This window comes from Diadema setosum, chromosome 4 (assembly GCF_964275005.1).
Source record: "Diadema setosum chromosome 4, eeDiaSeto1, whole genome shotgun sequence".
NCBI lineage: Eukaryota > Metazoa > Echinodermata > Echinoidea > Diadematoida > Diadematidae > Diadema > Diadema setosum.
In genome coordinates this window covers 23,030,292-23,057,604 of record NC_092688.1, presented here as the reverse complement: position 1 = coordinate 23,057,604, position 27,313 = coordinate 23,030,292, and the positions used below count along the sequence as shown (strand labels likewise).

The 27,313-nt window shown below is 39.5% G+C and overlaps 2 protein-coding genes across 3 annotated transcripts; both read left to right on the top strand.

Moving 5' to 3' along the window:
- The first annotated feature begins 385 nt into the window (after nucleotides 1-385).
- Nucleotides 386-13,704, top strand: LOC140227959 (glutathione S-transferase theta-1-like). 2 transcript variants are annotated; one of them, XM_072308341.1, is made up of 5 exons: nucleotides 386-533; nucleotides 3,809-3,896; nucleotides 4,890-5,040; nucleotides 7,428-7,595; nucleotides 10,694-13,704. In XM_072308341.1, exons 1-5 carry the CDS (start codon nucleotides 422-424, stop codon nucleotides 10,850-10,852), a joined length of 678 nt encoding a protein of 225 aa, XP_072164442.1. In that variant the 5' UTR covers nucleotides 386-421; the 3' UTR covers nucleotides 10,853-13,704. The 2 variants fall into 2 exon arrangements, with proteins under 2 accessions (XP_072164442.1, XP_072164443.1); XM_072308342.1 differs by lacking the exon at nucleotides 4,890-5,040 and adding an exon at nucleotides 4,451-4,601.
- Nucleotides 13,705-23,119: 9,415 nt separating this feature from the next.
- Nucleotides 23,120-25,081, top strand: LOC140227716 (tigger transposable element-derived protein 6-like). Its single transcript, XM_072308126.1, is given in 2 exon segments — nucleotides 23,120-23,800; nucleotides 24,911-25,081. Coding segments are annotated over 2 exon segments (852 nt in total).
- Nucleotides 25,082-27,313: the final 2,232 nt, after the last annotated feature.

The following is a 27,313-nucleotide window of genomic DNA, read 5'->3' as shown; positions in this document are numbered from 1 at the left end:
TCTTTCTCGACCTATTCCCGATTTTCACAAAACTTCTGCAGAGGGTAAAAAGTAACCAAAACAAAAGAACACTTGGGGAGACTGTTCCCGTCCTTATTTTTGTCTTTATGGTATTTCATTCCCTGCTCCTCTTTTCATACATTCACAATACACAAAATAATGATGCAGATACATTCACATTACACAAAATGCTTACATTGTATAAAACAAAACAAGATCATCGATGCGGAGTATATAATCTTCAAAAACACTTTCATGTTTTACTGCGTTCAATGTTTGACCACAGAACTGTGTAACCTGTAAGAGTTCTGTGTGTTTGACTCATGTTCTCCAATTTGTTTTACGTGCTGCCCTCTACGTTCCCGCTGTCATAAACGATCTTGATCTTGAGCGAAACTGACGACGGAAACTCTTCTTCAACATGTCTGTAAAGATATTTTACGACTTGATGTCGCAGCCCGCAAGGACTTTGGTGATGTTTGTGAGAGCAAACAAGATTCCACACACACCATGTCCAATTGCAATGCGAAAATGTGAGTAATTATCGTTCTAATTTCTGTTGAACGAGGGTTAATTGTTTGATGTGGTACGGTAGGCCTACATACAGTAGGCCTACATGCGTAAAATACTGTGGTCCATCCAGATTCTCTGCTCTCGTAGATTGATAAGCGCCCGCTGCGAGCCGGCTGCATTCATGCGATCTATGCATGTGATGCGGGTTCCCCGTTCCATGCGAGGCGCGTACCTGGGACTGGTACACACCGACCTCTACGGCCTACATCGACTCTATTACTCTTATCAGTGCTAACGTTAGGGCTGAGACTGAGTGTGACATGACAATAGATATTATCTTTTGTATGCTTTGTTTATAAGAGTTGTTAAATATTCAGATACTTGATGTGTCAATGAACTTCACTTCATGATTACTTGTATATTGTATGATTGCATTTTTTTTTCTTTTTTTTTTTTAAATAAAACAGTAGGCAATAGGTGCCTATGGGCCTTGACTTAACTAACAAGTTACACGCAACCGCTGTCGCTTCGCGACAGCGGCTCCACCTCTACTCCTTCGCAGACGTTGTTATTTTCAGCGGTGGGTGTACGTTTCCTTCATGAATGTCTTTATTAATCGTGGAAAACTAAAATATAAGGAATACCCGTAAACTAGTATGATAATCATTCAATAATCGGAATGCGTATTTTTTTTTTATTACGTCAAAAACCCACCAAAATCCGTCCTTAAAATCAGGTCTGTAAGCGTCCATATTGCTTCACTCCTCATCTTCTGCGTGTTATTGAATAGCAATCACTCTCCTATACTACAACGTAGCTAGTCGGAGCGGAAGTGGATGAGCTAGTCGGAGCGGAAGTGACGTCAAATCATGAGAGCAGCACGCGCGGAAATACATGTACATAGAAGACGACAAGAAACGCACGGGCGTACGTAAAATGCTACCACGGTACCTCGGGTTGAGCGTTCGTGGTAGTTCGTTGATTTTGTGAATCATTGCACAATCTACTCCGAAAAATTCAACAATAAGGTTTGGATACCAACAAAACACCAAATTCAACTCAACCATCAGCAAAATATGATATAGGTGGGTGGTATTACTGTTAAAATCAAACAAAACAAAAGACATTTTTGTGGTCTTGCCGTCAAAAGCGACGGTCGTTTACAACGTTTAAACACTAGTACATGTCAGACCGCTGTTTGCACAGCGGTCTGGTCAGGCTAGGGCCTGACTAAGATTTGAAGGGTGTGTTAGTACGTTAAAGTGGAAGTCTGGTCGAGGTGAGGATTTAGCTTTTAACGTTTTGCGAGATATTCAGAAACCACTCTATGAGATGTCAAAGAGTATGCAATTCTAAGACCATTCTAAGGTGTATCAAAAGTTTATTGGATGAAAATCGGTTTTGAAATGGCCGAGATAGATGTAGTTCTAGATCTCTATCCAAAAACAATGTGAAGCAAAGAGATCCTAATAAAAGGTGTGGCCTGTCGCCTCACGCCTTTTATTACCTCCGCCAAGGGAGGAGGTTTATGTTTTCATTACCGTTGGTTTGTTAGCAGGGGCGGATCCAGGAATTCCGTAAAGAGGGGGCGTGTTTACAAAATTAAAGGGGGGGCGCACGCACCCCTCCCCCCATTTTTTCTTTTTATTTCTTTTGTTTCAACAAAAAATAAAGGGGGGCGTGCGCCGGTTGCGGTCCTCCCTGGATCCGCCCCTGGTTAGTTTGTCCGTGGATGTGCAAAATAACTCAAAAAGTAGTTAACGGATTTGGATTAAACTTGCAGGAAAGGTTTGAGAATGATACAAGTAACACATGATTAAATTTTGGTAGTGATCCGAGAATTGTGGGGAATTTATGGAGGATTTTTTAATATTTTCGCAGGTAGGGTCAATGAACTTGGGAGTTCAGGCTACGCCGTATTTGAGGTTTGCATGCGCGCACTAAAGTGCGTGCTCTAGTTTCTGCCCAGGTGAGGCGCGCCGCGCAGCTGGAAGTTTATGACGTAACAAAAGGTTTCTATATTGCCAATTAGGAAATAGGGTGACTTCAGCACACAATGCTGTAAGTATGTATGGGTGTAACTGCGACCAGCCCCAACACGCAGTGTTGGGGCTGCGCATTGTAGCAGATATGATCATGACAGGCGAAGTGTAGCGTCTAAATATCAATATAGAATCGCAAAAATTCTGTAATATGAAGACTTACAGGTGAAGTTATAATGTTGAAGACTGACTGTGTTCAACTTTTGGTCCTGCCAATATTCCATTTCTGCTCGAATTGATGAGTTAAATACGACTTGGTCGAAAGGAACTTGGGAGAACGACATCTTATACAGTCAATGGATTTGAAACTTGTGCGCATGCGCTGGCCGTCAATTCATCTGTACAGCTGTAGCTTTATGGCAAGGCCGTATCATACTGTTGTGGCAAACCCTCTCGCTGTATATTGCGTTGCTTTCTGGGTGGGTACGCGCGCGCAGGCCTTGTCAGAAGGCTAAAAGCATTGCGACTCCGCCCAGCACATGAATATTTACGTGCGCAGTGTACTGCATACTGATTTCGAAAATGGTGAATGGGATGGGGAGCTAGGAGATGGACCTGTAAAAAAAAACGTTTTTTCAAGATCATTGGACCAGTGTGAACAAGAACATATGGTAGGAATTAGATAAGAATCTTATGTATACTATAAAAGTAAGTTTTTTTCTAGTGAAATTCGAAACTTACGGAGGCGCGAAAATCTGTGACAGACTGTGTATGTTTTTCAAGCTTACCGATATAGCACTCTATTGACTCAGGACGCTCCCACAGTGTGTAACTGTGTACACGGAGCGTCCCGGGGTTAGTATGGGTGCAAATCACTGATCTAGAGCTATGGAAAAACAAGATCAGTGGTGGAAATGAGCTGCATGCTTGGTAGAGGTCTGTGCTCTCAGAGTGCTTGTCTAGTTATTATCCCTTTTTTGGATATATCTCAGCCATTTGAAAACCAATTTTCATCGAATAACTGTTGAATCCTTCTTAAAATTACATGCTCTTTCATATTTCATTAGAGGTTTCTCATTATCTCACTTAGGAATATGTTTAAAACACGAATCCCCACCTCAACCAGTGCTGTACAGTCCCTTTAATTGTGAATACTTATCCTACCCTAACAATATACACTGTATATACAATGTTGTACCGGTATGCGTCATTGTCATGCCATCATGTACCGGTATATGTCGTGTAAATTATGTGTGTGTTAATTTTTTTATTATTATTCATATATTATTATTTCTTCTTCTTTTTTTTTTTAGTGGAGCACCAGTCTGAAGAATATGCGAAGATCAATCCTTTCAAGAAAATACCTGCCATGCAAGATGGAGACTTCAACCTCACAGAGAGGTACAATTGTAGATCCTCTATATAATATTTGTATTTCATTTCATTTGTAGGAGCAACATCATATCAATTATGCATGTCAGTCAAAGTTGATTTTAGTTCCTATAGCAAACTTTCCAAAGCTTCTTGCATGCCATTGCCATAGCTTGACAGGAAAGACAATTTTGAAAAACCAGAAATAAATTTTGGAATAGAGTTCAGAGTCAAATAGAGATTAACAACAGAAGATGAATGTCTGTCCCAATATTTACATCATGTCTTAAAAATGTTTACAGGTCATCAGTCAATTGTATTAGGAAGTTTCTTTCAACTACCATAGCTATGTGATGGATTAAGCCAGGTCTGACCTTTTACTATTTTTGTTAATGACAAGATAGTTTGAAAATTGTATAAATCAGTCCCTGTGATTATTGAAATATTGCAGAAAATCTATAGATTAACATTCTACTTTTGTGGCATGTTGATTTGATATGACCCATTTATCAACTGTACATTGTATTATGTAAATGAAAAGAATGTCTTTATAATTCTTGATATTTTTTTTCTTTTGTATTTAGTATTGCAATAGTAAAATATCTGCACACAAAGTTCAACTGCCCTGATCACTGGTACCCCTCGGACCCCAAAGTTCGGGCAAGGGTTGATGAATATCTGGCATGGCAGCACATGAACACTCGAGTTAACGTAGCTAAAGTCTTTTTGAAGAAGGTTAGTGTTACTAAGATTCGATCTGGCTGTTATCTTTCTTTTTATTTACCTGGTACTTCTAGTCATTATGTATATATATATAACACCATGCAGTCATCTCCCATCATATGACATAGTTTCCCCCCTTAGATGAAGGTGTTTGGATGTGTACACTTACCTGTTTTATTAATTTATTCTTTTTTTAATTTGTTTATTACATTCAATATTTCACCGGGCTAGATTCTCAATTTTGATAATGGTATCTCTTGTATTGCTTTCTACACAATGTGGACACATTCATCGCTAAAGTGCGTCCATCATAAGATACCTCCATGAAAAATTTGACTGCGCAGATCACTGGTATCCCAGAAGCCTTCAGCAAAGGGCAAGGGTCAATGAGTATGTGGACTGGCAGCACACCAGTATCAGACCACACATGACCAAGCTTTTCCTTCGTGATGTGAGTGTTACTGTTGATGTGGCTGTTCAAAAACATCTTTCTTTGCGGCAAGTGCTTTGCATGGTGGTGAAATTATTCAGAACCTAATTTTTTTTTTCTTGCATGACAAGAATTCAATGTACTGTACTTTCAATTGTTCAGAACTTGAGAATAATACTTTCTGACAGCAGATTGACAGTACTTACACTGTATATCATTTGAGCCAGTAGCAGTTGAGCATAATAAAAAGCTTCCTAAAGAGTCCATTGTATAGTCGATACAAACATAGATACTAGGACAGATCCACAGAATTAAAGTGTTTGAGATCTTGTCTTTTTTTTTTTTTTTTTAAGGGGGGGGGGTGGGGGGAGATGGGGAGATAAAGAACAGCATGAATGGGGAGTTTTTTGTTTTGTTTTGTTTTTTTCATTTAGTGTGTTTTTGTTTATGAAGGATGTGGTACCTGGATAGGCTAGATTGTTAAAGGAGACCTCCGGATGAATTTCAAATTTTTACATTTGAACATATATAAATTAGTTATACTGGGTACAGACTTTGAGGATTTATAATGATTGGGATGAAAAATAAGAATATTTTCGAAGTTTATAACAAATTGCAATGAACAAGGATGATGACATGGCAGCCTCACCATAAGAATGCATGAGATGTGGCTCAAGGAAGCAGGACAAAAGAAGAAGGCATGCATAGATTACACACAGGTGAGCTTGCAAGCATGCGGTATTGTAATGGAATGACACTGCTACATTTCTGAGATATTTGAGGCTCCCATGTCATCATCTTTGTTCAGTGTAATTTGTTTAAGGTTTTTGAAAGTACTGTTTCTCTGCTCAAGAACCACAATAAATTCTACAAATCTATACATGAAGCTGTTGATTTATGTACTACATGATGTGAAATTATGAAAATCGTCTGGAATGCCCCTTTAAGTACTTGTTTATGTTGTTTTTGTATAATTATCCTGTCCAAAGCAGTAGGGTCCTACATGTGCATCACAAAAGCACACACATATTAATGACATAGTAATGACTTTTCTGCAGCATCATTTGTGTGTCATTCTGCTTTTCACTTCATGTATTTTACAATTTCAGACAGCAGGGTATGATAGACTACACATTTTTTGTTCAGGCATGGTCTTCTCATTCATTCTTCTTTCATTAATTCTGTCATTACAATCTATCACATTCTTCATGCAAGTCCATGCAAGTGTTTGAACCTTGTTACATAAATGTATCTTACTAGAGGCCACCATAAGTGGAACATGCATTCTTTATTATTTTTTTATCTTTTTAATTTTTTTAGTTTATTAATTTTTTCATAACATAACCGTTGTTATCTTCTATTCTTGCAAGCAAAAACAGCCCACTTTTAAAATTTACAGAGCCACATGACACAACTGGTTGAATATCAACATTTCTTGAGCTGTCTGCAGAATTCTCCAGATTAAGTAAATGTGCAAGTTCCTCATTTTTCACTCGGGGTGCCAATTGCTCTAAACTGTATTGAATGAAGTGGCTAGTTGATGTAAAGTAACAGTAATTTGTATTATGATGTATAAAGCTTATCTTATCTTCGTTTCTCTTGTCTGTTTTGTTTTTCTTTTGAAGTTGAAAAGTCTGTGGCTGCCACAGCAGTAAGCCCTGTTCAAAAATAAACAAGTCATTCTACCTCAGGCATAACACTTTTGACCATTTGAAGATTTTGGGAAAGGAGGGGAAAGGGGTTAGAAATCGTAAAAGCTGGAATAGTCATTGCTTTTCAAAAGTGATAATGATGGCTGCTGATCCCCTGATATTTTGTTATATGTCAGAATAGGCAGTGAAATGTCTGACAACTTATGTAACCTGACTGTTTATACACAAATTCAAATACCATTGCTGCTGTATTGAGTTTTGATAGTGGCAATCAACCCTGTTAAACTGCCTAGAACAGAGCAGTTATGTGGGATAGTGTTCAGATTGTTTACATCCAATGTTGATGGGTAGATGAGCCTCTGAGGAACCAGGAACAAGAGTGATCTTTATCCTGGGGATCCATAGTTGGGGAACCATGTATCTTGAACATGGTGTATTGAAAAGCATTGCTGTCAGCTTTCGATGTGTTCAGTGTACATCATGTACATGTATACGGATGAATAATGGATGTGACACAATTTACGTATAAAAGGATCTCTCCTGCCTGTGGGTTCCATACAAACAGACAAACAAATATGAAATGCTCTTCAGGGAGATGTACGTGTAGAATTCATTTCAATATCTGGAGCAGCATTTTATCCAATACACCATCTTCGACCAGTTTCATCGACCGTAGAATTATGACCATTGCAAATGTCAAATTTCATGTCATTCTTGATTGGTTGAGTGATTCTTGCTGTGGTTTGATGCTGGCAGGTGATTTTCCCCAGGATGACGGGCACACCCGCTGATCCCGCCGATCTGGCTCCAGATGTAGAAAAGATGGAGCACACCCTGGACCAGTTTGAGAGCTACTTCCTGCAAGACAAGCCATTCGTTTGCGGGGACGAAATCTCCATCGCTGACCTGTTTGCTGTCAATGAGGTATGACGTGCAAGAGTGAAAAGATACTAACAAGGAATGATCGTGTGCATTTTAATTTCGCTAATTTTGCCAGTACCAAGATTCCGAAATTAAAATGCATGGAAAAGTTCTTGTCTACACCATATAATGCATTGAATGCCAGTGGCAATTCACGAAAAAGGCCGTTGGCTCCAATTCCCAAAAATATTGTGCCGTGAATATATCATGTTTTACAGTACTCTGATCATGCTCCTCGTTGAAACTCTTCATGAGAACAGTTAAAGGTCCAGTTTACCTTTGGGAACAGTGATTTTAAAAAATTTTAAGATATGACATTTAATGCATATGTGTAAGTCTGTTGTACCACAAAACATCCTATCATATAAAATTTTTGCGATAAAGCCTGGAATATCAGGAGATATCTGTATTTTTCTCAATAAACCGTAACTGTAGACGGTTTAATCTGGAAGCATTTTTATCATAACTATTGTTCACATTTTGTATATTTAACAAATACTAAACATCGATTTTACCTATTCAAATGTGTACAGTGGTTGTTTCTATCCCTAACTCACATTTTAGAACTATTTTAAAGCACTAATGCTGGGTTTTTGTTTCATCTGCAAATGGTAAATTATGCCTTTAATAGTACATGTGTACCGAGCATTTAAGTTCGTGATGCCTATGCTTTCAAGATCTGCAGTTAATGTTAGAATACAAGGAGAAATAGGGTATGATGGAGGAAACGTCCAACAAATTTGGTGAAAAGGTGAAAACATATTTGACTTATTCAAAGTTTCATCTGCAACAACGTGGTCTGCTGTCATTGTGTGTACATTATAACCAAAGTTGAGCAACATGCCTTTAGATCTCTGCCTCTCCCTCTCTCTTTTCTCGGCAAGGTGACAGTTATGATATTAAGTTAGCTGGAGCATGAAATTAATTTACCAAGTCACTGGTAACAGAATAGAATTGACCACATACCGTAGTACCCTCCCCATGAGTTGCTCTATCCCATATATTCGAATACACACCACAGTAATGGCACATTGAGACTTTTTACATTCAGTTCATGCCTTGTAGATGATGCATGCAGATCATATAGTGAATAGATTTCCTCATGAAGATTATTTCAGCATGGAGCAATGAACACAGGTATTGCACATCCAGGGTGGTTGTATTTGCTGCAAAATGCATGTTGCCCCTGTTTGATTTATACAAGTACAGTATTCATTGCATAATCGGGACAGGTTGGGAGTAGCAAACACGGCCCCTTTAAGCGGGGTGCCCGATTTCGCGATGAGCACTCACCATACACTAACTGCATACGACATGTACATGTAGTGCACACACACACACACACACACACACACATGCATACTGACGTACTGTACATGTACATGAATACACAACCACGCTACCCCTCGGCGCGACCCTCTAGCTCTCCCTGCATTCTCGCAATGATGTAATCGCAACCGGGTTCTTCTTCTGTCACCTCTCTCCGAACACAAAATATGTGGATTAAAAGCTAGCACTTTCTTAAACATTCGTAGAATTCTTGAACACGTAGGGCGTTCCGTATAAATACATATCCACAACCATGGGAAATGATTACCCAGAACTGATGTGGGAATGTCAATGAAAAGTCCTTCAATCATTCAATCATCATGGCTTGATTGTTTACTTGCCGCGATCACTGCACTGTACAAAGTACATGTGTTGTCAATATGTAGCAATCTAGCTCGCCATACACAATCATGTACAGAAAAGTGAAGGCGGGCAGCGAGCTGAAATGTACGTGTACTGGATGGACGGAGGTCAAAACACACCAGTCCGAAGCTTGCTTTGTAAGTTCGATGTAAACGACAACTGATAGGGAATCTCTGAAATATTGTTGTGGTATTTTGGTAGATTTTTTGTGTAAAATATCAACAAAATCAAAGATCGCTTGAAGAAAAATTGTCCCGTTTATCAGAGGTCCCCGCCCGATTATCCAGTGAAAATAACGTGCATTGGAAATGTTTCTGGAAAGCGTATGTCATTTAAGCGAGGTTCGCGATTATCAGATGCCCGATTATGTGATGAATACTGTACCAATACTTCATTGTCTGTTGGATGAATACAGAAATTCGGCCTCCACTGTCATAACAAACATTAAAAAAAAACTTCGCCATAACTATAGGGCCTTGATGAAGATATCAATGTTAAAACTAGTGTACACTATTTGATCGTCAAACCCTTGCACAGTATACAAATAATGACTGCTTATGAGGGCACAGTTGAAATTATGGGCCCGAGGTGATGTGAAAACCGTAACTATGCCCGAAGCGAAGCTGAGGGCATGGTTATGGTTTTCACATCACCGAGGGCCAACATAATTTTAACTGTGCCCCGAATATCAAGCAGTCATTATTTGTTTTATATACCGACATATATTCAGACATATAAATACCGAGAATATAGATTCTAGTCTCTTTTACAGCACTTGTAAGTTGTAATCAATGCTGATCGACAGCGCGGCGGTCGTACGTATCATTGGTGCGTGTGATCATCTATGTGTACACACGTACACGGGGTTGGGAGTTGCGACTGTCTCTAAACCAGTCCGCTAGTCTCTTTTACAGCCCGCTGATCGAATGCGCGGCGGTCGTATCATTGGTGCGTACATATGAGCAATCTATGTGTACGGGGTCGCGACTGTCTCTAAAACCTATTTACTAACTGTGCCCGGGCCCCGGTCACAGTAACTCAAAAATAGGGCACAGCTATTTTCATGACTCCCCTTTTAACCAATCAGATGAGAGGATTCTAGAAGTGAGGTATATAATACTATATATCTAGCGTGATACAGTGGAACCTCATCATGGAGAGGTTGGATGTAACAAGTCCCACTTATAAAAGGTGATTTGCAGGTCTAAACCTCTTTAATATTTCTGTGTTATGGTACTCTGATATAATAAGAAACCTGATATAACCAGGTGATTGTCATTGTTTGTAGGTCCTTGTAACAAGGTTCCCCTTCTAGTGCATATTGCTCACAAAAGCACAGTGATGTGGTAAACACAGTGTGTAGTCTGATGAGTTACCTTTCTTGTGGCATTTACTCTGAATGTCTGCAGGTGATCCAAGTGGAACCGACAGGCTATGACACCCTTGAGAAGCGACCCCGGATCAAGAACTGGGTCGGCAGGGTGCGAGAGACGCTGACCCCAGAGCTCTACGACGACGTGACCAAAATGATCATCAAGCTCAAAGAGTTGAAGAAATCCAAGCTATGATATGGCTGTATGCCTCTTGTACATGGCACGACACTTTGAGAGCAATTTGTTTTTTTCAGAGTGCAGTTATGGATGTGGCAGGTTGGAAAGGGAGATTATAGAAATGATTTACAAGGTTTGATGTTATGGTCAACCTTGAAGTGAAGTATATGTGCTAACTTTTGTCGAACAGTTTGTAAGCTTACTTTTGTATATCTTTTAAAGTACAGAGAGATCTGTGAATTTTGTGGAGCTTCCACCAGAATACATTGTCGATTTGCACAAAAACAGCAGAGGGCAGTTTGACTGCCCCTAATATGAAAGCCTGAATGTAACTACATACTCACGGACAAAGCAGATGTGAAAAAAAAAAAATTTAAAAAATCATTATCATTAGGCAGATTGATTTCAAATGTAAAGAATGATACATAAATGCTGCCTTTGCAAAACTTGAACATTTCATTAATTCTAATTGCTATTCTTTTACTTCCGCAATCTTGTCTTTAGTATTCTACTATTCAAAACCCCTTTTCTAAAATAATCAGATGCCAGAAAAGTGTAAATTTATGTTGGTTCAATTGAATAATCATGGAGCAAATATGCCTGTATGTTTGACTTTGAGTGTATCAGTGGGTGTGTTTGAGTGCTCTCGAGCATACTGTACTGTGACGCACAGGTCTGAGCGTGTCAGTCGGAATTGTATACATAAGGTAACTATGGAATGTTTAACCCATGAGGCGAAGCGGAGTGGGTTTAGGCTAAATTCTATAGTTACGGCATGCACACTTTTCCAACTGACACACGAAAAGACATGTGCATCATCTGTGTTATAGAATGGCTAATTTCCTTGCCAAAAAATTTTCCTATCATGTTACTTGATGGCAAATTTACTGGATGTATTTCCTTTTGGCTTGCCATAGACGAGAGCCCGAAAATCATGCATCCAGTACTTCAAAACCGTGCATCCAGTAATTACTGGAGGTATGGAAAAAAGTACTCGATGCATGATTTTTAGCCAGTAGGCGTCTCGTACCGAGCGCGTAAACGCTTGCTTAGTGCCCGAAGCTTTGCTACAATTCAAGTGCGCGTACTCTTGCTACAAGTGCGCGATAACGTGTTTACCACTGTGGCTCAGCGTGCGGCCAGTAAAAAAAAAATCAACACATAGCTCTCGACCAATGAGATCACAGGATTCTCACTACCCATTCTATAATACGGTTTGGTTTTCCTTTGAGTGCTCAAACACATCAAATGTGATATATATTTTCTTAACTCAGCATGGAAGTTTGATTAGAATGTGAAAGCAGCTGATGTCCAATGTTTGGATGTAAATTGTGGTCATTTAATGACATTACATTTTCCATGCATTTATTCTTTCTCTCTCCCTCTTTCTCTATCCTTCTCTTTCTTTTGCTCTCTTAATCATTTTATGCTTATGCTCAGTTGTAGGTGATTTTTAAGAGAGAATAATGTGCCTATTTCTGGCAATTAACCTGTTAAAAACAAAAGATGCAATGCAAGTTGTCATTTCAAATGATATCATATAAGAATAATCAAAGTTTGGGTTTGCATGTTTTGTTAGGTGCAGGGATTTTTTTTTTTTTTTTTTTTTTTTTTTTTTTTTTGGTAATCAATGTATTCAGCCTGCACTTTTAAGGAAATCACCAATACATGTATCACAGAATATCTTTGTTAGCGTCAATATTATTTGCCAAATTTGTTGTAAAGAGTACACTTTCTCATCAATGCTGGTTCACAGGTTGCTGTGAGCTTCATTGGAGATGATGTTGGTGCCTTGCAGAGGAAGGAATGTTTTTTTGTACCTATGCCACGAAGTGGTGCCGGAGGCATTATTTTCACTATGTTGCCATCCGTACCCATGTAAGAAACGGCAAAACTGCCAATGTATGTAGCTTGTACATATCAAGACAAAGAATTCTATTGCATTATGATTATGGTTAACCCCATTCAAGTCAAGACAAGTGACACAGAAAAAAAAATGGTTTGAGTTAAATGCTGCATTCTACTTGTGTGTGTTAAGAGAATGTACTTTGAAAACATTTAACTCGGACAACTACAAATACATGTGTAGGGTTGACTGATGTATCAGAGTTTGTTCACCTCAACTCTCTAAGTAAGAAGAGTATCGGGCGAATTACTGACCCTGTTGGCAGCAGATAACATCTCACAGGACTGGGATTGCCCTGGATATTATCAGCATTTTGCCTCACAGTACCTGTTTGGCATTACACAGTGAATGAAGAGAGATAAATGAAATGAAAAGCAAGCTGTGTGGGAAGTACTTATGGGTCACTTATCTCTTGGTATCTCTCCTTATCTGCGTATTATAGAGAGGGTTTCCTATCTACAGTAGGCACTGCAATTTGTGTGACTTTTGGGAACTTTGACCTCTCCAGAAGGCTCCACTTTGCCTGAGAAAACGACTTCTGAATATATTACTGTATCTTCTGCTGAAGACTGAATGTGTAATTCCAAATGCCGAAGTTTGCAAAATTATGACACAATGTTCTAGATTGCCAGTATAAAGGCCTAGGATGAAATAACACGATGAGAGTGTCACCATCAGCATGCTTGTCAATCTGAATGAAAGTTGTCTCTTCTGAGGTTAGTACAACTCATGGGGTTGTGAAGTCATTAAAGCCAGTGAACGTAAAACATCACAAAAGCAAACAGTACTGCTCTTGCATGTATTGTACCAACTGGCTTCTACTCAGTGAGATACAATGACAGAAAAAGCCTTTTGCTGTGATGGGTATTGATACGCCTCTATATAGCATTCTGATTATTGAGAGTGATTTCTCTATGATTGAACTGAAATAAATGATGTGGTTGTAAAGGGAAGACCTAACAAACACCAAGACAACTTGTAATGTTTTGTAAATCAGTAGATAATGGTAATGCAGACGTACATAATTACGTACAGTGGAACCTTGTTATAAAAAGGTCGGATAACAAAACCCTCTTTTAGCAAGGTGATGTAGCAAGTCCAAACTCTTGATATTTCTTTATTCTTGCACCCTAAAATAGTGAAAAACCTGACATAGCAAGGTGATTATCATGGTTTTTAGGTCCGTCCTTTAACGAGGTCCCCCTGTACAGAAACCACATTTTGCTTGAGTGTGTGTGTTCATATGTGTGTCTAGTGTATTTGTGTGATGGTTTTGCTTGGTGGGGAAGGAAGTGTTGCAGGGATATGACACTTTTTCACATGGAACAGGTGCACAAAAAAAAAATAATAATAATAATACTGTAATAATAACAAATCAAAGAATAGGAGGAACACACCATTATTTCATTGTCTGATCAGAGGATGCACAGATATAACTTTTTCAGTTTTTAAAAGGTCTCAAAACATATCACACTTGTAGAAGTACAGTGTATTAGGGAGGCTTGATGGTATGTGTAAAGGTCGAATGGATTTCCAAGGGTGTAGGCATATGACTGATAATACACAATCATGAATTTCTGAAGGCATCTTTGTATTTGTTTATTTCTATGAATGAAGATACATACCGGTATGTATGTGATCAAACACTGACCAGCACAAAGGGCAGAGTTTGCCATATTCCATGATAGTTGATACTTGTGGCATTTATGTCCCATATATTTCCTGTAAATATTTAGGTGAATGTTTGCACATATACAATATGTCTGAAAGTATGTGTTCTGGTGTAGGTTCATTTGGGTTTCTCCACCCAAGGAGGTTTTATACATGGGAGTTCCAACTGGCTGTAATTATTCAAACAGTTGTCAGATTTCACTTGTTCCTTTGATGATCGATGTTCGACGCCGCCGTCTTGCTGAGCAATCTGAAGATTCATTTTGAATGTTATCATAATGTTGGCCATATTTTGCTTATTTATCTATTAAATGAAATGAAATTTAATTCAATGATAAAGCATGTAAAACAAAAGTCAATCCCGCCCAGAAATTTGTGCACGAGTGCAAATCAGAGCTGTATCATGTGAAAATGTTTAAAACTGCACCATCCTGGAAAGCTGGTTTGATCACTTTTCCGCTTAATTTCCACAAATGAAACTAATATGGAATATTCTTCAGGTATAATTCTTTATTGATAGATATATCAGATTAGTGCCCGGGTATGTCCAGTCGAGTAATTTTCATCTTTATTTCAGCATTTTTTGCTCAATTTCTATACGCGCATCCTCGTGTCTGTACCACCTACCTTTTATAAGAAGGGATAGCGAAAAGTAATTACCATCACAAAGACATATCTTCCTTTGAAAGTGGCTGGTGATTATGCAATGAGACACGAGTCAATGGTCTTCATATCTGCGCAGCAGATCCTGTTTGGCACATGCTTCAAATATTTTTGAGCGGCGGCTTCGAATATCTAGCAAAGGAAATAGACGGTTGTGACTCCATTCTCTAGAACCTCCTTGCTCAACCATAGATCTGCTCTTTGTACTTTCAAAATGTCTTCTTGTTATACTTGGTGTTGGAAACAGGAATGATTTCGAATGAGCATGACATCAGAAACAGCATGAAGGTCTATTGACATGACTTTGCAGGAAATCATGTGCAAATGAAAGCTTGTACATTCTAAATACTGAGGCTTTCTGTAATTCAGTAAAAAAGAAAATAAATGCTATTAAGCATGTGAAGTAACCATAATTCACACTTCTACACAATCTACAATCTATGTCCTTGTTTTTATAGGAAAAATAGTTGGGCTATAGAGTAAACTATTTCAAATACTGAATTTTGCATACCTTCATGACAAAGGATATTCGGGGGGGGGGGGTGGGGTAACTTGTCAAAGAATTGCCTGACATATCAAGAGGTATTGAAATGCAAAGGGTATGAATGGATGACTGGAATACTGAAGCCTGTCAAAAGGTTCTCAGTGGAAAGATATCCATGCATTTGAATAGATGAGTAAATGGTTTCTTGGAATTATGGTGTGATCGCAGGCAGACAGAGCCTTACCGTCACAGACATCTAACTCGTCAAAATTCATCAAGATCATAAAGGCCGTGTCACACCTTTCCGGGCAAGCTACACGGGTTTGTGGTGAGGAGGTATTTTCCAGCACACAGGAGATTTTCCGCGGGCGAACAAGAATGTCTGCAAGTTTCCAACTTGTTTCTTACCTACTAGACACATGCTACTTAGCTTTTACAGTACTTGCGTGCATTCCGTGTGACCTGCGTGAGAGCTGTGAAACTGATTCGTTTTCTGTTACGAGCGACTTATGGGTGCTGAGAAGTACCTGTGTTGTAGTTGCCTGCGAGGTGATGACGGTAAGGGTCTCCTACTGGTGTTCTGCATGTACCGCAAGTTTTGAGCATGTTCAAGGCCTTGTCATACCGTATCTGGTGAAGTTTTGCGGCTTGACTTGCGGGGAAACAAATTTGCTACCCGGAGCTCTCCACAGTTGGTCCACACCCGACAGTACCTTGCGCGTATCTCGCCTGTAGTTGCCAGGAGGTGCGCACGCAAGTCTGATTTAACCGCAGCCAAGTTTTGAGCATGACCAAAACTTTTGCCGGGCGAGTCGTGGGGATGCTCAGAGAGGTCCACGCAGAACGCCAGTAGGAGGCCCTTAGCGGCAGCACTTCCCAGGCAACTCCCACGCAGGTACTTTGCAGTCCCCGTCACAGCCAAGATAATGACATTCCGTGGGACTTTTGCCATTCCTTCAGAGGAATTCCTTCACTGAGATGTCAGCCCCCATGCAACTGGTACACAAGTCACACAGTATACCCGCATGTAGAATTTAAGTTGAACGCGTCCAGCAAGTATAAACACATGCACTGGCTCGCCCAAATCCTTGTCCGCTCTCAGAAGTTGTCCCGTATGCTGGAAAATCCCTACACGTAACAAGCCCGCGTAGCCTGCCCGGAAAGGTGTGACAGAGCCTAAACATGATTGCGGGTAAAAAGATTTCCAAGCGCACCTCCGGGTGACCACGGGTGAGATACGTGCTAGGTATTGTCATGTGCGGCTCATCTACGGGGACCTCTGGGTAGTAAAAATTGTTCTTTGCAAGTCACACGCAAGGCTTGCCCGGAAAGGTGTGACACGGCTTTAAGTTTGTTCACAGATGATATTTTATAATGGCAACAAACAAGGAAGAAATACCAGCTCATATAGGACACATATCAACCAAACTTCTCACCAATTATGTTCATTTTTGTAAGAAAACCAATATTTTATTCTCATATCAGACATCATCATCATACACAACATCAGTATCACTTTCTCTTTAGCAAGATCTTGGGAGATTGTGTAGGCTTATTCTATAATATCCCCAAAAGAGTTAAAATCTATCATTTGGCAACGTACATATAAAATATTTACATCATCATTGGAACAAATAAAAATATACATTATGCTGTAACTACATGTATAAGCCTGGGGTATACAGGAGGGTGCTGAGCGGTGAATACAACATGCCGAGAACATGGCATTACAGGGGAGTCCTGTTATAGTAAGGTCGGATACAACAATCTTCTTTTAACGAGGTAAAGATTTGGGTCACAAGGAACCTATACATATAAGACTTACGAAGGTTGTTTGTTTTTTTTGTGAGATAAATTTTTGGCCAAAGAAGAACGAAAAATGAAGAATTTGTAGGGATGTAACGATAAGTTTGGTCGTGTCCAAACCAGCAAACTACTGCTGAATAACCAGTCTTTACTTGTCTGCATTATCGCTGCATGTTTGCAGTGACTAACCCCAGTGACTAGCACCATGGCTTAGTGGATAAGATTGTAACAAAAGGCAGGTTTCATCTGCGACATAATTTTTGTCAGATCTCAAACATTTGGCAACGCGCGTCGTCACGTCATACTATGTATATCTATCATGGCGGAACACAGTCACACAGTGTACGTTCATGGGTGTATTCAAAGTGTACAGGCACAATGAGAGTCCTATAGTGATATTACAATTACAATAACAATCAAATTACCAATAAATAAATCAGACAAGACGACCTTGATATAACTGGAATCCCCTGCGTGAGGCCACAAAAATGAAAAATGTCTAAAATAGCTTCTATGCAAGACTACTGTAAAAGTGGATATTTTCGTGCAAGTAATTTTTCACGCTCGTGTGGGAGAGATGAATTTCACGTGTTTTTAATTGCACGGAATTAAGACACTCGTTAGTGTAACATACAACGTCCAAAAATATTTTGTCGTTGGGACAACAAGACCTCGTATCTACAAAATGTCAAATGTTCAGGAGAGCCAAAAAACATGGCGGCCAAAGCACTGTACCAAATGGGATTATCTTTCCTTTGACATGTCGTCGTGGCTTCATTTTGGGGTAATATACTTAGGATTCAGACAGGACATCACTTAACCGATTATCTGACCACTAATCTAAAAACATCATTTTCACCCAAATTTGAGATACAAGGTTTTGTCACCCCAGCGACGATTTGTGTCTTTATTTTCGCGCTGGTATCTGTTTGCGCGAAAATTTCCACTTCTTCAGTATGCTGCAGGAAAAATGCAAAATGAAACAAATGCCAATGTTAAAGTGCTTAGCACAGATGCAAAATATACACCAGTAGCTGTACAACTGACAAATCCGTCTACAAAATGCAGCAAAGCCATCAATTAGCCAGTACATTATGAAACTATGTCATGGTTACAGTATCATGAATGTTCATCAGAAAGTGCTGTGACAGACACATTTACTTCTCACTGTCTTGAAGAAAATGAGAACAATTTCTACTGTCATCTACCATATGATTAGTTCCAAGACATGATTCACACAACTGAACAGAAGCCATATGAGAACTTCACAATTAACATTATTTATTAATAAAACACAATAATACTTTGCAGGAAACAGATTTTGTAAATCTAGTGCATTTCTATTCAAACAATACGCAGATCATCAGAGTAAAAAGTAATGTGAAGAGAGCCTCTAAGCACCTAGACTTTGAAGGAATTTAGGATTTTTAAGACAACACTTTATACATCCATATGACCAGCTGTTTTGAGAGACTCATGATAAATTGAAAAAAATCTAGGTATCAAAATTTAATCAGCATTCATGCAGACTCAAATGTCATTGGAGTGTTATGTGTCGTTAATACTTTTGCAAATAGATACACATTATGTACAAGGTAGTCATACAAGTGGAGAAGTTATTCATAAAATATTATACAAAGAGAACAGGCTGGAACACTTGGACAAAAAAAAAAAACATATCACAAGCAGGTGACAATAACACATTTTTTTTCTCTCTCTCTCCTTTCAAAAAAAAACAAACAAACAAATAACATGCAAGACCTTCAAGGATCTGTGACATGCAGACAAAGATTTACACTAGCACAAGGGTTGGTTTGCACATTATGCACCATTCCTATTATTGGTGCTTGCATGTGTTTGCACTGGAAAAAAAACAAAAACAAAAACAAAAACAAAAAAAAACCCCTCAAATTCAATCTGCATACAAAACACTTGTGCTGATACTAGAAAGCCAGGAATTTTTGTGTGCATATTGAGCTCTTGCAAATTTCACGAGAAGCCAAGATTCCCCAAATTAAAATGCACACAAAAGATTTTTGTCTCCACAATGCACTGAGCGCCAGTGACAACTCAAGAAAGTTTCAGGCTGCAAATGTTCTTGGTTTTACAGCAAAGATGTGCTACAAATCTAAACCATACAAACCTTTAAAAAAAACCTAATAAATAAATACAAAAAAATACAGTGCCCTATCTACATTACATTCGTACACAAGAGGATGAAATCTTGTCTTTACAAACCAGCATTGCTGGGGGGGGGGGGGGGGAATTACTATCAGCATTTGCATTTTGCAAGTAGGAAATAATGATGTCGTTAACTAGCAAGTTGCCCCTTTTGTCATCTCTTACAAATGGCGAGTAAAACGAATGCTTTCCAGAAAATCTCAATGAGTCTGCTACAAAGACCTAATATATCCATGTTTTCCTAGTGGAAAAACAAACAACAACAACAAGAAAACACAAATACCATGTTAAAAAAAAAAAAAAAAAATCAATACTAAATATGCCAAGTGCAGGCTAGAAAGTTCTTATTTCCCTATTTCTTAATGCTGCCATTTTGAACATTTGTGTGAGTCTCTCAACATATCTCACATCTAATTCTGATTATTCTTGGATATTTGCTCCTATGTGTATACTCTGCTATATCTTTCCATCCCAAGTTTAACACCAGACGACAACATTCTTTCAAAGAATGCACTACACACACATTCACACACACATAAACACTAACACAAAAACATAATCATTTTCATCCACACCTTATGTTCACAAGGCACTGATGACATCAGGAATTCACAACTGATTAGCAAAGAACCCTGAAGAATGTCTCATTAGAAGGAGTGTATGTATACATCGTGCCTGAGGTCCTGTAATTCTACAATCCTGCACTACATGGAAACACCATTGTAACAAATTCACGCGGTGAATTTTGCAGTCCCGGTCTTCCACTACTGCACTATTGTATTCAGCTGGTGTCTTTTATAGTACCTTAATAATGACATACCAGTTATGAATTAAAAATAGGGAGATTTAGATTTGTGACGTGAATATTAAGAGAGAAATACAGAAGACCCTAATCTGCACACGATCAAGACTGCTTATCAAAATCGATCTTGCGTCATGTGCATTTTCACAACTGTTCTTAGCAATTTTAGTGCCGCTCAAATTCATGACAAAGACAATTACTTGATGCCATAATGACGAAAGACACATGGGGACGATATTCTACTTTGCAACGGCTGCGCCTTCACAAAAAAATAAAGCTACTTTGTGACATTATGTAGGGAGAGAGGAGAACTGTAAACGCAACCATAGTCTTAACGATGGTGTCACAAATCTAAAGCTCCCTACTGGCAGTCCCAGTGACATCAATACAACAGGGTTTCCCTGCATGAACAATTCTACATGAGCCAAATCTATACGTATGACTGGACAATAAGCTTCAACTGAAGCAATATCTGACTTACATGATGTAATTGGCACACAGTCCCGACAGTTTGGTCTGAGCATTTTACTGCTACTGTGTCAGAAATAAATCTTGTGCAACTTTTACTTGTGCAGAGTTGACTAAACTACAAATATTTGAAGAGTTATACTTCATATCTTAGTACTATAGTAAACTGTATACTAACTCAGAATTTATATGTACATGTCACGAAACATTCTCACGATCAGAGAATTTTTGCCCTGACATGTATATATGTTTATATGCCTCTGCCACGAAGTGTCGCCCGAGGCATTATGTTCTTGGCTTGTCCGTCCCTCCGTCCCTCCGTCCTTCCGTCCATAATCAACATTGTGGACAGCAAAACTAATAAACTGTTTGAGGTATCCTAATGAAACTTGGCACGTATATATGAGTGGGCGAAGTTGTGCCTATCAACTTTTGGGCACAAATGCTCAAGGTCAAAGGTCAAGGTCAAATGCACAAAATTTCACTATTTCCCCCATATCTATGGAATGCCAGAAGGTATTTTCTTGAAACTTAGTGTACACATGAACTACTGTACCAAATAAAGATTCTCAAGAGTTTTGGGTTGTGAGGTCAAAGGTCAAAGATCAAGTGAAAATGTGGATATTTCACTTTTTTTCTCCATTTCTCACCAATGGTCTAAGGTACAATGTACCTTAATGGAACTTAGTACATATGCATGCACTGATTGGCAGTGATTATCTAAGGAATTTGCTTGAAGCAATTGCTTACAAGCAACTGCTAGTTTTATGCATTCGGCCCAAGGAAAGTGAACATTTGTGACAAACCTGTTATTTTAATATTTTGCTAATTATGCGAAAGTGTCATCACACATTGTCATGTACTACAGGGGAGAGATCGTTGGTTCCGGCCAATTTTTCTCGTTATATCCAGATTCTTGTTGAATCAAAAAAATTGATAGACATCCTTAAATGTTCACTGTATGAACATGGTGTACTACCATAGGGTTACATACATAGTACGGCGCATAATTGATAAACAGAAAAACGGGAAAAACGACAGGATAGTGATTAGTATTCTCGGAAAAAAAAAGAAAACACACAAAAGAAATATGTTTTCGACGCATGTAAAACGTAGGCCCCCTACTAATCTTTTTTTTTTTTTTCAGTTTCACATGTTGATCAATTTTACGCTGTCCACGGATCGTCTTTACATTGTATAAATTGCATTGAAAAACAGTTATGTAGCCGCAAAGTAGTGACGAAATATTAATCGCCGATTAGCGAACAGAAGCAGAGTAAACGGACGCTTAAAAAGAAATAATGGGACCCTCTCTAGAAGAAAGACCTGCGAGTGTAATGACTTTACAAGTGCACAGCACGTGACATTGTACTGTAGTGTCGGTGATCAGTCTATAAACAACACTGTCTCATGATTGCCCAGACAACACCTTGATGTTTCCTTTTCTCACACTATAGGATGATAACATCGGGTTAAGAAACAAACAAACGAGATTAAGGTGATAGTGCGCTATTTAAAGCTCAAGACAAATGCGGGGACGAACACACAAGGAGATACTGAGGAGCTACATGTACTGTATGTCAATCAAGAGATTAGAGAGTTGGAGAACCACAGCACGATGAAGCAAATTGGATTGGGTAAAAGTCTATTCTGATTGGTTTCTGTCGTTGACGCTTTCCCTAGAAACAAGGCTCTAATTGGACGAAAACAATTACTAGTTAGGGTGTTCCATTTTTTTTAAGGGGATGTTGACAGATGTTTTTTTTTAACTGAATTTTCAATACTTTAATTGTATAAAGTCATGATAATGTTCGTTGCAACTTGTGAGATGGAAGTTAAAATGCTCTGAGATAGGATTGACTTTGCTTTAATATTTCGCTTTTTATCTGTGAGAAACATCAGCAATATCCCTGCTGATAAATTAATGGTGGTTGAGTCTGATTTGCATAAAAATTAGTCAGCTTGGCAATCAGGAGTCAAGCGTCGTGTTTTCCTCCTTCACTCAATGCAATCCTCTCCGAAATGGCCACTACTCGAAAGCGACAAGCTCTATCTATTGACAAGAAAATAGCCGTTCTCCGGGCTGTAGAGAACAGAGAAAAGAATTCTGATACAGCTCGAGAATAAAACCTGGCGACTAGCACCCTGTGGACAATTATCAGGAATAAAGCCTGCATAGAAGCACAGGATAACAAGTCCCGAATCCATCCATCTTGTAAACGTCGGTTCCGTGATGTTCGCGCCAAAAATCTGCCTGTGAGTGGACCACTGCTGAAGGAGAAAGAGGAAAACTTTGCCCGTCGAATGGGCCACGATGGCTTCAATGCTTCAACTGGCTGGCTATATCGTTTCAAAGAGAGAAACGGTATTTGTAAACAACGGGTATGTGGGGAGAGTGCTGGAGTCGATGTGGAGACTGTCGATACGCGGCGAACCGAGACATTGCCTGTAATCATGAAAGATTACGAACCGGAGAACATTTTCAACACTGACGAGACTGGTCTTTTCTATCGAATGACTCCAGATAAGACTCTGGCTTTTTATGGGAAGGAGTGCCACGGCGTGAAGCAGACAAAAGATCGACTCACAGTGATGTTGTGTTCGAACATGACAGGGACGGAGAAAATCAGGCCACTTGTCATTGGTAAAACGAAAATCCCAAGATCGCTGAAAAATGTGCATGCTCTTCCAGTAGATTACTTCGCCAACAAGAAGGCATGGATGATATCAGATAAATTTGTAGCATGGGTTAGGCAGCTGGACAGGAAGTTCTTGGCCCAGAAAAGGCGAGTTCTCCTGTTCATCGACAACTGCTCCGCTCACCCCGACATCAACGGCCTGCAGTCCATCACTCTTCAATACCTCCTTCCACACACGACGTCACACCTGCAGCCGATGGACCAGGGGGTCATCCAGAGCTTGAAGACCCATTATTGACAACTGGTCAAAAGCCTGCTAGACAAATATGAAGCAGCTACATGTAGGGTAACATCCCCAGTATTCGGTCACTTAAGCTTTTTTGCAATATTTTTCAAACTAAAATAATACATACATACATCATATCTACAGCAATGTATGTGAAATATATCAAATTTCTTTAATCTCAACTTTCATTTCGTTAAATATCTCACAGAATTGCACAAAATAGCGAAATATTTCACCTTGAAAATTCCCCAGTATACGGTCATCGGCTCCAGTATTCGGTCACGCGATGTGCGCGTTCAAAGTCAATGCGTGTTCAAGGCAGCTGAAAAACGCGCGCGCGCGCTACTTTGTTGGTGCAAAATTGCATCGGGGAAGTTGCGGCGACCGTTGGTGACCGAATACTGGGGCCTCGGCACTTGCATTCAACCCATGTACATTGGGACACTGTATCGGCACGTACGGACATTTTGTTTTTCTTTTGCGTTTTTGAGGATACCATTACACTCCAAGCTTGCGATAAGCGAAAAATCCCGCGAGAGAACGGCGTATTTCTCGATTTTTAGCGCTTTTTCGGCGACCCGTACTCTTAAAACTGGGCCTTATCCGCGCGCGCTTTTGGAAAGTAGCGCCGATTCTGCACTTTTGACGGTAAAATTTTGGATTTGGGATGGATTTTTGGAGGGGGCTAAGGGAGTTTCCTGTTGTGAATGAGTGTACAAGTATGTGAATTAGGGTGATTTGCATGTGTTGTGACAGTTGAACTTACTGGCTGGTGACTAGTGATAAGTGACCGAATACCGGTGCCTGACCGAATACTGGTGCCCTTACCCTACAGTGTGTCTCTAAAAAAAGTAAACCCAACTTCAACAGCAAATTTTCAGAAAACTATAAAATACAGTTGTATTTGCACATTATGGTTAGTCCAATAAGTCCTCTATCCAATGATACCACGTAGGTTATGTAACTCTCATGCATGACTGAGCATGATTCAACTTAGTGAATGGGTGTGAAATCATCACTGTGGCAAGTTATTTCTTGCTATTGTCATGCATTCAGGGCATATTTGAAGTTAAATTTTTGTCACATGTTAGGCCTATGATTACATAACAACTTCAGCAAAGGTTGTTCCTGACACAGGCACACTTCACATGCTTTCCAAACATGGTACAGTTGACAATTGAGCAGAGAGTATTCCTGGTAACTCGATACCAGGAAACAAGAAGTTTCATGGAAGTTCAAGAGGCTTTTCGGGTGCAGTTCCCCGACAGGCAGCCTCCAACAAAAAGAGCCATCTGGTACAATGTGAGAAAGTATGCTGGCCTGCACGTTCACCAGATCTGACACCATGCGATTTCCTTCTTTGGGGGTATCTTAAAGGAAAAGTATTCCAAACCCCACCGGCCACGATTCAGGAGCTGAGGCAACGGATAACAGATGAAGTGAACCGATTACGACAAGATCAAGGAATGATCAGGCGTGCTGTCAGGGACATGAGGAGGCATTCCAAGCTTTGCATCGAAAGGAATGGCGGTCATGTCGAGGGTACACATCCCTAAGGTATGTTCGTACGGAATCAGACATTTCCTAAGTCATTTGATTGATGAACTTCCCATCAAAGTGCAATTCTAACTTGCCACAATGATGATTTCACACCCATTCACTAAGTTGAATCATGCTCAGTCATGCATGAGAGTTACATAACCCACGTGGTATCATTGGGCAGAGGACTTATTGGACTATCTAACCATGAAAAAATAATGTGTAAATATTTTATAGTTTTCTAAAAATTTGCCGTTGAAGTTGGGTTTACTTTTTTTATAAACACACTGTATACAAGATATGTAGGTGTGAGGTTCTGTCGATAGATTATAATCTAGGGGGACAAAAGTTGGACGCAAGGGTCAGGTCCATGTCTAGTGGAGTTCCCATCAGTTTTCCTACAACTTCACGAATATAAATTATCAAATGCTGCATGCCGCAGCTGCATGCATTCTGTGATTTTTTACTAATTGATATGATAAGATGATTGATTGGAGAAAAATCATTTCCTTTTATTTTTTGCCTGCTCTCATTAATTTCAGACCCAAGATGGTGTGCCTGAAAAGCATGTGTCTCTTCTGAAGCAAACGAGTGTGCGGCAAAGCCAACCTCAAACAGAGTCTCAACTTACCAGCATACAAAGGTCTTCTGCAAGAGACTGTTGGTATATGCATTGACGATGATGCAGATGGATACATGGGAGGAAAGTCTGTAACAATTGCTGCCACAATTTGTTGAGAAGGAAAGAAGACCCAAGCCATCACGTCGAACTACTTACATCCAAACCGCATGACATAGACTGACAATTGTGTTCTAAGAAGAACAAAAAAAAAAGGTAGACCAAAGAAGAGTACTGCAGAAGACAGTTCTGGATTAGAATGACATAAGACTGACATCCCTTTACCTACAGCTGCTCAGGTCAGAGACCTAACTGCAGTGCAGAATTTTCATCAGATCTGTCTCAACCTTCTGTTATTGATTCACCTACTACAAGCAGCACAGCACCACCAGAAGTTGAAGAGCAAGCTTTTCCAGCTGAAAAATACCCACCACAGAGATATGTTCATAATCACTTGGCAGACATTCTATTGTGAGTGATTTGTAATTGTGTTACAGAAGGCCCATTTACTGGACAGTGTGAACATATCTATTGTAGAGATTGTTACAACCAGTGGTTTTCAAATAGTAGTGTCTGTGCTAAATGTAAGTCTACTGTAGTACTGTAGCAGGTGAATTTTCAGGAAAGTCAGGGTTGGTTTAATGATGTTATCTCTTCTTTGAAAGTACAGTGTAGCCATCATGCGAATGGTTGTTCTTATACATGTAAGTTGGCCAAGTTAAAACAGCATGAAGTAGCTTGTAGTAGAAAGTCAGAACCACCTGTCAAAAAAGCATGTCGTAAAAGTGTGCCTCAATCAGGTTAGAAGTCCAAAACCCGTCCAATTGACGCAAGGAAAGATTACGTAAAGACTAAGAGGTTAGCCCCTGTTTTATCTCAGATAGATTGTTTTTGTAGTAAAAGATTAGAAGACAAGACCGATGTCCTGTTTTTTTGTTTTCTTTTAATTGATCATCTAAAGTGCAAGAAAGATACTAGGTGGAAGCAAGTAGAAAACGTATGGCAGAATAGGTTAGGTTCACTTATATCCAAGTGCTTTAGCAAAAACTCTGAAGGAATTAGATCCTCAAATTCAGGACAGTTTAAGGAAAGAGGGGATGGATCCTCATGACGAAAATACAGAGTTCATAGTCCTAATAAAAGATGGTTCAGATGGGATGGGAGATGTCTCGGTGTACAAGGAAAAAAGCGACACTTTTCTCCTGGACAAGGCGTTTCGCTCGAGTTTTGCTATTCTTCGCATCAAAGCTATCCGCCAAGTAGGAGGCAACGTGATTGTATTTGAAGATGAAAAGCCTAACTCTGTTAGATGCAAAAGGCCATTGCTGGAAGGAATCGGTGATGAGAATTATATTTTGACAGCTAGTCTGTTGCAGATTCCTCTTGAGGATGAGAGGGAGTTTCTCAAGGAAAAG